This window comes from Cygnus olor, chromosome Z (assembly GCF_009769625.2).
Source record: "Cygnus olor isolate bCygOlo1 chromosome Z, bCygOlo1.pri.v2, whole genome shotgun sequence".
Lineage (NCBI taxonomy): Eukaryota > Metazoa > Chordata > Aves > Anseriformes > Anatidae > Cygnus > Cygnus olor.
In genome coordinates, this window is record NC_049198.1 from 36,404,443 (window position 1) to 36,418,476 (window position 14,034).

The 14,034-nt window shown below is 44.3% G+C and overlaps 1 protein-coding gene across 2 annotated transcripts in view; it reads right to left on the reverse strand.

Moving 5' to 3' along the window:
* MLLT3 (MLLT3 super elongation complex subunit) overlaps positions 1-2,829 on the reverse strand; it is a 142,246-nt gene extending 139,417 nt beyond the window's left edge. For both annotated transcript variants that reach the window (XM_040541512.1, XM_040541511.1), the window contains exons 1-2: positions 2,786-2,829; positions 2,354-2,534 (exon numbers count right to left, since the gene is read on the reverse strand). In XM_040541512.1, coding sequence (XP_040397446.1) covers positions 2,354-2,534; positions 2,786-2,797 — 193 coding nt within the window. In that variant the 5' untranslated portion in view covers positions 2,798-2,829. The remainder of the gene's footprint in view (positions 1-2,353; positions 2,535-2,785) is intronic.
* Between the last annotated feature and the right edge of the window lie 11,205 nt (positions 2,830-14,034).

Genomic DNA, 14,034 nt, shown 5'->3' on the forward strand with positions numbered 1-14,034 from the left:
TATTAGTAGAACAAACACACAGACACACCTTTGTTTGCAAACTTACCACCAACCTCCACTATTTCCAAAATCCCTGGTACAGCCAGAAGAGATAAGCAAAAACAGAGCTGTAGCCAAACTGACATTCACCCAGCTATTCTCATAAACAAGCAAAGCAAGCGCACGGAAAAGCTGTTTCAGAAAATAATTCACCTCCCCTCCCTTGATGTTTGGATGACTATGCCAGTAATAAAAAGTGAGCTGGTAGCATAAACGCTAGGAGCTAATAAAGCCCGTGATAGCCTATTCATTTATTACTCTCAAATTGATCCAAGGGTTTTGCAAACAGACTTAATGAATTAGAACTTTTCCTCGCAAGCACACACGTCAGAGCAGCCATTCACAGCACGAATCCAGAGATACACAGATCACTCACAGAGAAGTTAAGTGCTGCAGCCAGTCCCTATCCTGACACTTAGCTTTAACGTTGTACACCTACTTCTGCTCATTAAACGCAAGGCTCAGGAGTAGTTTGAGAACTTATCAAGTAACTCCAAGTGGCCAGTTATCTTGTAACAAAGCAATAAAGCATGTCACAACTTCAGAGACAGCGACTGAACCAGTACACCAACACCAACCAGTGAGTTCAGCTACCAGCAACCCTGCTACTCCCATGGAACAGGAGACACTTCCACTACCGCAGTGAAGGCCATCTGAGGTCAAATCAAACCAGCAGCCCTGACTTACAGAGCTAAGAAAACCCAGAATATTTCTGGCAAAGATGTTAACCATATTTGTATGTTAGAAAAACACACAAAATGTTCCCATTCACAAGGCGCACGTCACCGCCATTCCTCTAAACGCGTCTGAACACAAGAGAGCGTGCTAGATAACTCAAACACAGCAGCACAAAGCTCATCTTTTCCACTGTGATTTCGAGGGCCTGAAGTCCCTTGCACTGCCCCCCACTACCCTCTGCTGCAGTTTTAGGAGGGGGAGCAAAGCCTAGAAGGGAACAGAGAATCTCATCTTACGGCAACCGCTCCCACTGAACAGCGCGTATTCTCCTACGATCCGAGTCATGTGCAATCACAAAATGACAAGTCCCCTCCCGGGCTATATAAGCTGGCATCTTTCCCAGCAGCTGCCACATCATGAAAAAGACGCACAGAAATAAAACTCCAAAACAAACACTTTAAAACAATGGCTTAAATGGCTGCATAACTAGTTTCAGCAGCTGTAGACACAAAGCACTCGCTGGAGCAAACCGTGCCATCTTTCACTTGCCGAAGTCGTAATATATTCTTATTAGCAAGATCCACATTGCCCCTAGCAATCACCCCTAGGTCTGGGCTGCAAAGTCACATTCCCCGGGGCCAGGCAGAAACAAGTAGATAGATAAATACAGCCTCGGTGATAAAAGCAGAGTGCCGTAAGCACCCGCTATGCATACACTGAGCTTCAAAGAATTAAACGTACTTTCTCTCCCTGATTTCAATATATCATCCCATTCACTACGTACGGACAATGCTATCGCGCCTATTTTGGCTACGCAGAGCTCAGTTTTTCTTCCAAACTATTTAGATTGACCCGAAGTCACGTTTTTTCTGCACAAGAAACAGGGAAATAGGAAAGAAAGGAAGACCCCACGGTGCATCTGGACAACTTAATTCACTGGGAATATCACAGTATTGCATTAAAAGCCACTAAAAACAATTTGTGCAATACCATCCTGCTTTTACATAGATTTTGAAACGTATTCAGCTTTACAATGACAAAAGGGAAATAACAGCTTATGCTCTAGCAGAAGATCTCAGCAGCTGAAGCACTGCTGTTCTTACAGGGCACTGGCTGAGGCAAGCGAAATGCTCTTGAAGAGCCACAGTAACTGATGTAAAAATACACCAAGAGTCAAAGCTTGCTGTCTTTGAACCGAGTCAAAAATTAAGTTAAAAATTAAGTCAAAGCATGGTTCTACCTCACCACAGAACAGCATTCCCATCCCAACACTGGGAAACGTGCTATCTTTGCCCCCCGAATGCCCGATTTCTGCCCCGCGCCGCTCTGGGCAGGAAGGACCCGTTCCTTGGATCTGCGGGAGCTGAAGGTGCCGTGAGGACCGCAGACCCGTGGAAAGACACCCGCGGTGCCCACGCAGGGAGAGGAACCTGCTCACAAAGGAGGCACCCATCCACCTCCTTTTGTCTGCGCCGCTACCTCACCGCAGCACCCCGGACACCGCCGGGGGGACCCGAGACAAAAGGGCCACGGGCACCCCGGCCTTTGGGGGGGAGTCTGCGGCCGGCTCGTGGGGCAGCCGAGCCCCGCCGGCACCCTCGTCGCTGGGCGAGGAGCCCCCGCTTTTGTTCCCTACCTCTCTTGGGGCGGGGGAAGCTCTCGTGCAGGTGGAAGACGACCTTCTCCACGAAGTGCTGGATGTTGCTGTGCTCGGGCCCTCGGACGAACACCATCCAGTCGTGGGTGAAGCCCTCCACCGTGGGCTTCTTCCTCACCTGGGCTCGGTGCCCCAGCTCCAGCTTCACCTGGACGGCGCACTGCGGGCGGTCAGCGCCGGGGCGGCGGGCGAGGAGCAACCCCCAGGAAAAAAATAAAACAAGTAAGTCAACGAGAAACGGTAATAAACGCGTTATAAAAATTCACAGGAAACACGCCGGGACGCCGCCGGCAGGGGCGAGGGCGCTGCGTGCCCCCTGCCACCGGCGGCGGGGAGCCAGAAAGGGGGGAAGGCGAAAACCCTGAGGTGAGGAGCGGGAGCGGAGAGGAGCGGGGGCCGGGCGGTACTCACCGAGCCGGCCATGCCGGGGCGCCGGCCCCGCCGGGCGCTCGCTCCTGCCCCCGCCGCCGCCCCGCGGCGTCAGCTCATGGGGACGGGGAGCGGCGGGGGCGGCCGCGGGCGGCGGTGGGCATCGTCTGCCTGCCGCCCCGCCCCGCTCCGCTGCCGGTCTCCGTCCCCTCCTCCCCGCCCTCCTCCCTCTCCTCCTCCCGCTCCTCCTCCCGCTGCTGCCGCCCGCTCCGCTCCGCTCCGCTCCGCGCCCGCCCCGCTCCCAGCGCTGCCCCCGGCCCCGCCGGCTGGCTGCACGCATGCGCGCCGCGCCGCACTGCCCGGCCGGCCGCCGCCGCCGCCACACCGACATAACGGCGTGCCGAGCGGGGCGGGCGCCGCGGCGCGGCGGGCAGCCAATGGCGAGCGGCGGCGCGGCCGCGAGCCGCCCCCCCCCGACCACGCCCCCCCCCGTGGCTCTTAAAGGCACGGGCGGGGGGGGTGGGGGGGGCGTGGAGGAGGAGGTGGCGCCCGAGGATTATTTGCCCCCTTCGTGCTGGCCCAATTAACGAGCGCGGGGCGTTGCTTAAACGTAACAAGTATTACCTAAAAAGATCAGAAAGTTTATCACTAAGCAGAGATGAGGCTCGCTTTGTCTCCTGCTGTAACTTTACCCGTTCAGAGCAGGTGCTGACCACTGGGCACCACAGGGCAGCGCCTGCCTTTCCTCCCTCAGCCGCCCACCGGGCGGTAACGGCGTGCTGACCGGCCTGGTACCGGAGCCCAGGTCGCACGGTGTCGTGGTTTAACCCGGCCGGCAGCTCAGCACCACACAGCCGTTCGCTCGGGGTTGGGGGAGAGAATTAGAAAGAAATGAAAGCCTGCGGGTTGGGATAGAGACAGTTTATTAGGACAGAAAACAAAGGAAAATACTAATAATGATGATAATAGTACTACTACTAATAATAATGTGTACAAACAAGTGATGCGCAATGCAATTGCTCACTACCCGCTGACCGATGCCCACCCTGTCCCCAAGAAGGTGGTCCTCCCACCCCAGCCAGCCCCCCCATATAATTGTCCACATGGTATGGGATACCCCTTTGGCCAGTTTGGGTCAGCTGTCCTGGGTCTGTCCCCTCCCAGCTCCTGCTGCACCCCTAGCCTGCCCGCTGGCAGGACAGAGCGAGAAGCTGAAAAGTCTTTGGCTTAGTGTAAGCACTGCTCTGCAACAACTAAAACATCAGCATGTTATCAGCGCTCTTCTCATCCTAAATCCCAAACACAGCACCATACCCATACCCATACAGGACATCCCTCTGGCCAGCCTGGGCCAGCTGTCCTGGCTGTGTCCCCCCCAGCTCCTGGAGCACCCCCAGGCTCCTCACTGGCAGGGCAGCAGGAGGGGCTGAAAAGACCTTGGCTCTGTGTGAGCACTGCTCTGCAGCAACTAAAACATCAGTGTGTATCAGCGTTATTCTCATTCAAAATCCAAAACAGCATCGTGTGAATCTCTGGGAAGAAAATTAACTCCCAGCTAAAACCATGACATACAGTCAGGGTGTACAGAACCTTTACAGCCCCCGCTTCATGAAGGCATAAGCCGGTTACTTCAAGGCTGAATGCCTGAAACTAGGTAGAGCTTGATGCCAGTACGGAGAAGGGTTGAGCACACGTTGCTTTTCTGCCTGATATTAAAGCCCATTAATTGAAAAGATGCACTCTACCGCAGTTCACTGAGCAGCAGCTGCCTCTGAAGAAATCAGGGGAGTGGCAGCATCACCTTCCTAGAGCACCTACCCAGTTACCACACCCCTGGAGCCATCAGCAGCCAAGTATGACTCAACAGAGCTCTGAGGACACCCCGAGACACATTGGGAAACAGGCTGCCATCCAAAACTTTGAACACTGCTGGTAATGCTGATGCTTTATGAACTGCCCGGACTCCTGTTAGCAGAGCTAAACAGCACTGTGACCATGTCCCAAATTAGGGCTTGCCAGAATTATTTCTACCTTCATTTAATGGTACTTGACAACATCAGTTATGATGAGGACTTCTCAGAATGTCATCCTTAATTTAAAATCCTACACCCAGCACTTGCAATTGCTGAACTAGAATCATAGAAACACTGAATATACCAAGTTGCAGTGGACCCACAAGGATCATCAAGCCCAACTCCTGGCTCCCCACCAGACTACCCAAAAAATTAGACCCTGTGTCTGAGAGCATTGTCCAAACACTTCTTGAACTCCAGCAGGCTCAGTGCCATGACCACTCCCTGGGGAGCCTTTCCCAGTGCCCGACCACCCTCTGGGTGCAGAACCTTTCCCTAACATCCAGCCTGACCCTCCCCTGTCCCAGCTCCATGCCCTTCCCTCGGGTCCTGTCGCTGTCCCCAGAGAGCAGAGCCCAGCGCCTGCCCCTCCGCTCCCCTCGTGAGGGAGCTGCAGGCCGCCATGAGGCCTCCCCTCAGCCTGCTCTGCTCTGGGATGGACAAACCAAGGGACCTCAGCTGCTCCTCATACGTCTTGCCCTCCAGACCTTTCACCATCTTTGTTGCCCTCCTTTGAACACTCTCTAATAGTTTTATGTCCTTCTTGTACTGTGGTGCCCAAAACTAAACACAGTACTTGAGGTGAAGCCACACCAGTGCTGAGTAGAGCATGAACTTACTCCAACAATCAACATGGAGCACCAATGACTTCCGAGCAGTAACAGGGCATGATATTTAAGTCATGACAATACTACACCATTCCTCTTTCTTCCGCTCCAACGCCTATATTCTCACTTTGTGTAACACGTTAACCTCTCTGCCATTCTGTGCAGAGAATTCACAGGGAAGACAGGGAAGATGCAGTTCTCTGCTGTCAAAGTGGGGCTTCCACTCCTTTGCCAGTGTGGCAGATAGAGTAAGTTTTATGACAATCATGATGCATATTTCTGCTTTCTTATTTCTGCCTTTAAAAATTACACAAATGCAGTTGAATTAGTAGTAAGTAAAGCATAATTTATTTTATAAAGATGATACAGTTTTTAAACGTAGTCACCTAAAATTATGTGTCTCATATGAATGTAGTTTCATTCCTGTAGGCATTTCATCATAGAAGCATCATAGAACGGTTTGGTTTGGAAGGGACATTAAAGATCACCCAGTTCCAACCCCCCTGCCATGAGCAGGGACACCTCCCACTAGACCAGGTTGCTCAAAGCCCCATCCAGCCTGGCCTTGAACACTTCAGGGTGGGGGAATCAACAAACTCTCTGGACAACCTGTTCAAGTGCCTCACCACCCTCTGAGTAAAGAATTTCCTCCTAACCTCTAATCTAAATCTCCCCTCTCAACACTGAACATATTCATGTTGATGCTCAACACGTTGAATATGTTGAACTGTCGGTAGTAAAGTAGAAAGTGGAAGAATGCTCAGTGATACAGATTTGTTACTGAAACAGATCTACAGATTGATTTCCAGACTCACTGATTGTAGTATCGTCCCTAAGAATCTTTTTTTTTTTTTTTTCCCTGTGTACCCTCAGCTTTAACACTTGAGGACTACAGAATGTTGCCTTAAAATATTCAGGTGCAGGCATAATTTTATTACGGAAATGTATGCTGGAGACACTGCAGTTCAAAATCCCACTATATATCAACTTCTGTCTTCGATACATCTTGCTAGCTACAAAATAAATCCTTTTACATTCTCTCTCCACATTCCTGGGCAACTCTTCAAAGATCTTGACTGCCAGTTTGTTTTTGACTTCCTTATATACATAATAGTTTGACATCATGAAGAATGTATTTGCTTCTTATGCTGCAGCAGAAGTCCTGTCTTCTTTGTGTAATAAATTATGTTATGTTGTGGGGTACCTACTGCAGTTTAATCCAACAGGCAACTAAGTACCATTTGCTCACCCCCTCATCTGCCAGTGAGATGGAGGAGAGAACAATAGAAAAACAAAAACAAAAACAAAAAAAACCAGCTTGTGAGTTGAAAGACAGTTTAATATGACAGAAGAGAAAAATAAAATAATAATAATAATAATAATAATTAATAATAATAGTAAAAAAAATTACTTTTTTTGTTTGTTTGTTTGTTACAAAGCACACGATGCACAGTGTAGTTGCTCACCACATACCAACCAATGCCCAGCCTGTCCCTGAGCAGCGTGTCCTCCCTCTTTTCCAGCCAGCCACCCCCATTTATTGTTCAGCATGACATTATATGATACAGAATATCCCTTTGGTCCATCTGGGCCAGCTGTCCTGACTGTGTCCCCTCCCAGCTCCTGATGCACCCCCAGCCTCTTCACTGGCAGGTCAGCACAAGGAGCTGAAAAGGCCTTGGCTCTGTGTGAGTGCCGCTCTGCAACAACCAAAACATTGGTGTGTTATCAACATTATTCTCATCTGAAATCCAAAACATAGCACCATACCAGCTACTAGGAAGAAAATTAACTCTGTTCCAGCTGAAACTGGGACAGAAAATTAGCCCTGTCCCATGTGAAACCAGGACAGAAAATTAACTCTATCCCAGCCAAAACCAGGACAGTACCATATAAAAATAAAACACTTTTTTTCAACTCAGTTTTCATGGTAAAAAATAATATGGACAATCTCTGCATGTGAGTCATCATAGTTTTGTCAAGTAGGACCAAGGCAGACAATGAAACAAATCAAACAAACAGAAAACTATCACTTCAGTTGGAATATTTCTACTTCTTGTCCACCTCCTTCTTGCTCTTTTTCTTCTGCCAAGATTTGAATCATTCTTCCCAAGTTTGTTGTGGAAATCTTTATTAGTCAATATAAGCTTTGGGCCTGCTCAGATTGATGATTCCCTTTGTATAACAGCACAAATGATCTACAGCTATAGATTTGAGGAAAAGTCACAGTGGGCCTGATCCTTAATGCATATTCACTTGCCAGGATCCACAGTAGAAATGGAAGTACCATTTCCCATTCTAAAGGTCTGCAAAGCTGATTACTGTCTTACAAGTTAAAAGCCACGATAACACACTTTTTAGAAAAGGTATACCTGTACACAGAAATTTATTTGCTCTGGTTTTCTCAGAAGGCTCAAAAGATACGATTTGATTTCTTTCTTTCCCCACAGTATAATAATTCTAAGATGGGAGCAATTCCTTTAGACCTGGCAGCATCAGGTCTACATACTGCAAAAGAGAACAAATAAGACATATGAAAGAACTGTCGTCTGTCTCCACAAAGTCTGTGACTCTGTGCTCCTACTAGATTTTATGCTGAAGTAAAGAAACCAAAGTGCCTTTTGGATCTCTGCAGATTTTTCTTGAAAACTATAAAACTATATATAACCACTTCAATGGCAGTCTTGTCTTGTTACTTTATGACATCTTTGGCATTTTTGTTTTAACAGAATTAGAGTATAGATTAGTAAAGCTTCAAAAAAACTTCATGTCACTTCAAAAGAGAGTGAGAGACATTTTCATGACAGTGTAGGCAAACAGAATACCTATTAGGCTTTTACCAGGAGTTCCAATACAGGTGGTGAAATTAGAACCTGTTTAACGAGAGAGAAGGTGTCAAATTTCAAATCTGAATCTGAGTCTGCAGGCATTTCTGAGTAATCATTAGTGAACCGACTGCCCTCAGTTAAATAGTTAAAAAGAATATAAGAGCGAATAAAGCTCTTACTTTACACTGAAGATACACTGAAGAGTATCCACTACACTATATAGCTGGGGTTGCTGGATTTTTAACTTTCACCCATAGAAGAAAGAGGGAAGAAGAAAAAAAAGAAAAAAAAAAACAACTTCCACTGAAGCGAGATGTTTTTTCTTGGATGGTTCTAACTTTTGTTCTGGTTGTGAATGAGATGAAATAAGGTTGTCAGGCGGTAAGTGGAAAATTCATTTATTCTTAAGATAACTGTGAGACAATTCTCTTTTCTGTATTCCCTTAAGTTGGTGCATTTTCTGGCAGAGACTCACACACCATACTCATCTCCATAACTTGGGATTCTACAGGAAGGAATGGGGCTGGATGGTCCTTTGGAGTCCTCTCTGCTGATTTTTATTATGTATTTGGGCAGAAGTATTTTCCTCTTGACTTGGGACAGGACCGAACTAATACAAGCAGTACCAAACCAATACAGGGCGTTTTCCTGTGTTGTACATCAGTGTAATACTGGAAACACTTCAACCTGACTTTATTCGCTCTTATATTCTTTTTAACTATTTAACTGAGGGCAGTCGGTTCACTAACGATTACTCAGAAATGCCTGCAGACTCAGATTCAAATTTGAAGAGAAAATGGAATTATTTAGTATGTCAGTTGTGAAGCAATGTTGTTTTTTAGAACAACAACAACAAAAATCTTTAAAAAATAGCATTTGTATTTAAGCTGAAGGGGTTGTGACGCCATTACGGACATTTTAAAAATGTATCAATTTTACACTTGAATATAATCCTCAGTTGACAGAAGCAGAATGAAAGAATGATCCTGAGCTGTTTAACCAACAAACCGGTGCAATCACTTTTTCATTTTGGATGAACAGTTAAAACAACCATTCTTTGATCTTATTATGGCAGATGGATGCAATTATGTGCATATTGAAGTGCAGAGACTCTGGGTCAAAGAACTACAGAGTTACAAAGGTTACAGCAATTTTCTAGTAGTACTGTCTGGTATTGCTAAACAAGGGCTTACCATGGAATAATTGTACAGCTGCAGTTTCCCTTCGGAAAATTGGAGACATTTGGGTCATATTCTTAAAGGTATTTAACTACCTTTATTGTTCATGCGATCAGTCGCTGCAATGCTAAAAATCCTTGTACATTTTATGTCTGCTGAGATACCTGATGTAGCTACAGGCTTCCCAGTAGGCACCAGACCCTATATCAAGACACCTTCACACATACTGTGAAGTGTGATCCCAGCTCCCTCTCTTACAAGGAACATGATAGGAACATGAGTAAACATTTCGGCTCAGTGCACAGCTAACTCTGGAAGCCATGTAGCTGTGTGAATGCAACACTGCGATTGACCTAACAAGGGCCACATTTCATAACTATATTCTTGTTGATTCCACACAAGGCTGAAAAGAACATGGCCTTTCTCTATTTTTTTCTTAAACAAGCCAAAAATATCTTGTGTCACTAAAAAATGAAATTGTTTCCCAAGTCACTCGGACACACTAAATTGTCTTCAGTGTTTCAAATGCAGCTGTTTAAAATTAACTTTTCAAAGTTCACTTTCTGTGACTCAAATATATGGACTGACTTACATGGGCCTTGTTTTAAAAACGCAACTAGCTGAAACAGCTAATATTACTGGCGATAAAGGAAACCACAATGCCTTCTAAATATATCATCAGTCAGAATTTCTCTTTATTTGAGATCTTTTAATTTCCTTATGCAGACAATATATAAAATCATAGCCCGGTCCTGTTCCAAGCCAGATACTTTGATTGCAATGTTAAGATGTTAGTCTGAACCAGAGCCAAAACTTAAAATGAGCCTACAGCTGATCTTACGCATATGACAAAGGATATGTATAAGCTGCTTTGTAATGCCACTCTGGCTGCCAGGAACTAATGGCAAAATACTCTCACTGGGCTGGCTCTTTTCTGAGTTAGCTATATAGACTGGACAAACGCCAAGCAGCCTGGGCCAAGTGTGCGCCTGTTTTGAGGTTTTATTGGCTTGTCCATTTCTACTCACAAATCAAAAAGAAAATAAGCGCTTTAGCTGGTAACATATTAAACCACTAGTCAGTGGGAAAGACCTTTAAGAGCAACGTCTGCGTATTTTAGAAAACAATATAAAATAGTTTATAACTCACCACCAGCCACCTCAGGGGGAGGTAGTAATGACAAAGGGTAAATGTACAAAGAGAGTATTGGCTATGCACAATATTACAGTATGCAAGGTAAAAAAAATAAATAAATAAAATTAAAAAATTAAAGGCCTCTAGGGACACACAAGGAAATCTGTTTGGAGTGGAAAGTCATGTTGAGAGACCTACAAGGAAGTATTTAGTTTTTGATTTCCTCACAATGATGTAGCCCCTACAGGAAATATTCCTGTTATACAAAGAAACACAATCAAATTCTGCAGTCAGTTTAAGCCTGGGTAACGAATGAATTCAGAGACCCTCCTCTGGATTTCCACAGGTGTAGCCAGGACAGAGTCTGATCATACATGCAAAGAACTTATTAAGGAATAGCTTTACCAAAATCAGTCTGCTCAGTTCTTTGCCTGAAGGGAGATTTCCTTGCCAGAAATAAACTAAATATTTAAAGGATTTATGCATTTGTCCTCAGTCTGCATCAGGTTCTTGTCCTGGCCATTATACTATGCATGTAAGCTAACATTGCCCAAGATAGGAGTTTACACATAAGATGATCATTGTGTCTTGGGCACTGAATACTTGTCTTATGCTAGAGCTTAGTTACAAGAGTATCAGAGAGGTTGGGTAGATTGTAGTCACACTTTCTGTGGCCAGAACCAAGAAACAGCCAGTATTACCAGAAAGCGAGTGAGAAACTAGAATGACTTACCATTACCTTGGAGAGAAACTAATGAGGAAAAGCAAAATTATGTATCAGAGACATGTACTTACATAACCATAGGGTCTCAGTTGTCCTCATCTTTAATGAACTCATCATTACATCAATACTGTGACTCAGAAAGTAGTTTTAGCCCCACTTAATGGATGGGTAATTGGAACAAAAAGAGATTAAATGACATGCCTAACGAAAACAAAAAAAATAATGTTTTCCAGTAGAGCAAGCAGTTAAAACCAGTGAAGACAAATATTGGCCCTAAAAAAAAAAAAAAAAAAAAAGAAAAAAGAAAAAAAATGAAAAAATTTATAATCAAAAGTAGCATGGGAGAGCACAGAGACAAAAATTCACAGCTGGCTGAACAATAAGAAAAGTTTGAGAAATGTGGAATTTGAAAGAACATTGCAAAGTTTGAGAAATATATTCTGCCTGTTTGTAGAAGTCTGGTCTTAGAAGCTAGGTAGACATATATCAGAAATCTAAATAGAAATCATATGAATAAGAAATAGCTATTTCTACACATGATGAGGTTTTAAAGCAAGACTTCTCAACATATGGATGTTTGGGAGCCAGGCTGGGAACCAGCTAGTAATCAGAGCATTACACGAAAGCTGGACATAATTTTTATGAAGGCACAGAGGGGAGCAAGGCAGAATTAAGATAGGGTGGAAATGCTTTGCCAGCTGCTAGAAGGGGACAGAGGGGAGCTGCAGCCTTTACATTCTTATTTGCCACACAGATTTCTGAAACCCTTCCATATAAGCTCTGTGTGGTCCATTGAATTCAGCAGACCTTAGCACTAGAACAGCTGCACTCCGTTTACGCTCCTCCTAATCATAGGCACCCCTCAATGCACAATGAATTTCCTATCAGAAGACTTTCCATCACCATATGACTTTAATTCCAGATACTTTTCCATATATTTATAATTTCGGTTATAACTCGCCAGCTCTCCACAAGATACAAATGCAAAAACATGGTGTCCTGATCAACTGCAATTTCCACCTATCAGTACTCCATTGCCTCTTTTTAACCTGTTCCTCATTTATCCATTCACTACAGTGTGTTTTAAGCTGATCACAACTGTCAGTTTTATCCACGTCAAAGTGCAAGTACATACAAATATATGTGTGACATGTGTATACTATTATATACACAAATAGAGAGAGCAATGGTTTTCTAGAGCATTACTGATCATGGTTCTTTACTTGCATCCCTCTGTGAATAGAAATATTTGAGAGAAACCAGGGTAAAAAGGGGCATCACTATGAAAATGGATGCCACAAAGCACACAAGTCTTTTGGGGAGTAGTTGGATCGTAAATAATCTGCTTTTAGAGTCTAGAAAGAGGGGACAGATTCCAGAATTTTCTTGCACTAAAGGCCTCTGTTTGGTGGGAATAAGTTTCAGAGACACTTTGTAGGGCCAACAAAAGGTAGAAAGTTTGGGTACAAGAAGTGTTTAAACTACTATAATGGATCTCAGTGGAAACATTGGAAATAGTTTCAATACAAGTGATTGAGTTAATAATGAATGAAAATCTTGAAGGTTCCAGATTGCTGTCTCAAACAGAGACAGAGGAACTGGTAACTCCAATAAGCCCAGAAAACATAAGCCATCAGAAACATTGCTCTAAAAGGTCCCTGAAAAATGTAACTGACAGTAAAATATATAATAATAATAATGATAATAATAATAATAATAGTGACAACCAAGTAAAAGACAGAAGTATAAAAATTCACTCATTTCATTAGTCTTCCCTTACACTGCTGGTGCCTGTCATACCATTACCATTGCTTATGTGGAAAGAAGTATAAGTACTCACAGAATTGGCCAAGAAAGGCTCACACCAGCTCTTAGTTTTCATCTTTGTATTGATAGTTCAGGTGAAATCCAGTGGATTTTAATGGGAACAGTAAAATTAAACTCTCGCTTAAGACTAAGGAGGCCTTAATCCCTGCCATTGATCCGTGCTTCCTTGTGCACCATAGGCACCACCTGCATTGTCCTCTTCTCTCTTGTTTCCTAACTCTGGCTGCAGGGAAGCAGGGAAGTGGTGACTCTGCACAGCACCCAACAAGTATGTATCTGAAGATATATCACAGTTCTGCCCTTCATATAAAACCTGACCCAGAGGTTTGTCCTCATCATAGGAATTCTCAGTATTGCCCTTCACCCCAACTCAGAAGCTACCCATAAAACTAATCTGGTTGCAGAGCTTTTTGAGCACATAGAAACAAAAGTCATTATTTACATATTTTGTAAAATAAGCCTTTTTTTCTCAAAATACTCAAGTGCTTCACCTTCATGCTTGGCTGCAGAGATAACTAGACCCTGCTGCTCTTGGACAAGAATCACAGAGCATTATTCTGATAACTGAAATGTCTGTGCTGGCTGACACAATACAGTCCTCCTTTCTGAAATCTCTGTGCATTTGCACTTGGCAGAATTGTATAGGCATATTGCTCTGAAGTAAGCTGTCCATGAAATTAAGGTTACTGGGACACTACCAGGACTTAGGCAAGTGGATGATGAAGACAGTAATTTTAATCTCATGCAGCCTGAAATGTGATAAAGTAAAAACAACAACAAAAACAACAACAACCAATCAAACAAACAAAAGAAAGGTTTTTTTTTTGTTGTTGTTTGTACGTTTGTTTCAAGTAGGCACTTTTATGTTTAAAAGTGTAGCTGAAGGCATAAATCAATCTAAATCACATCCTTAACAGCAT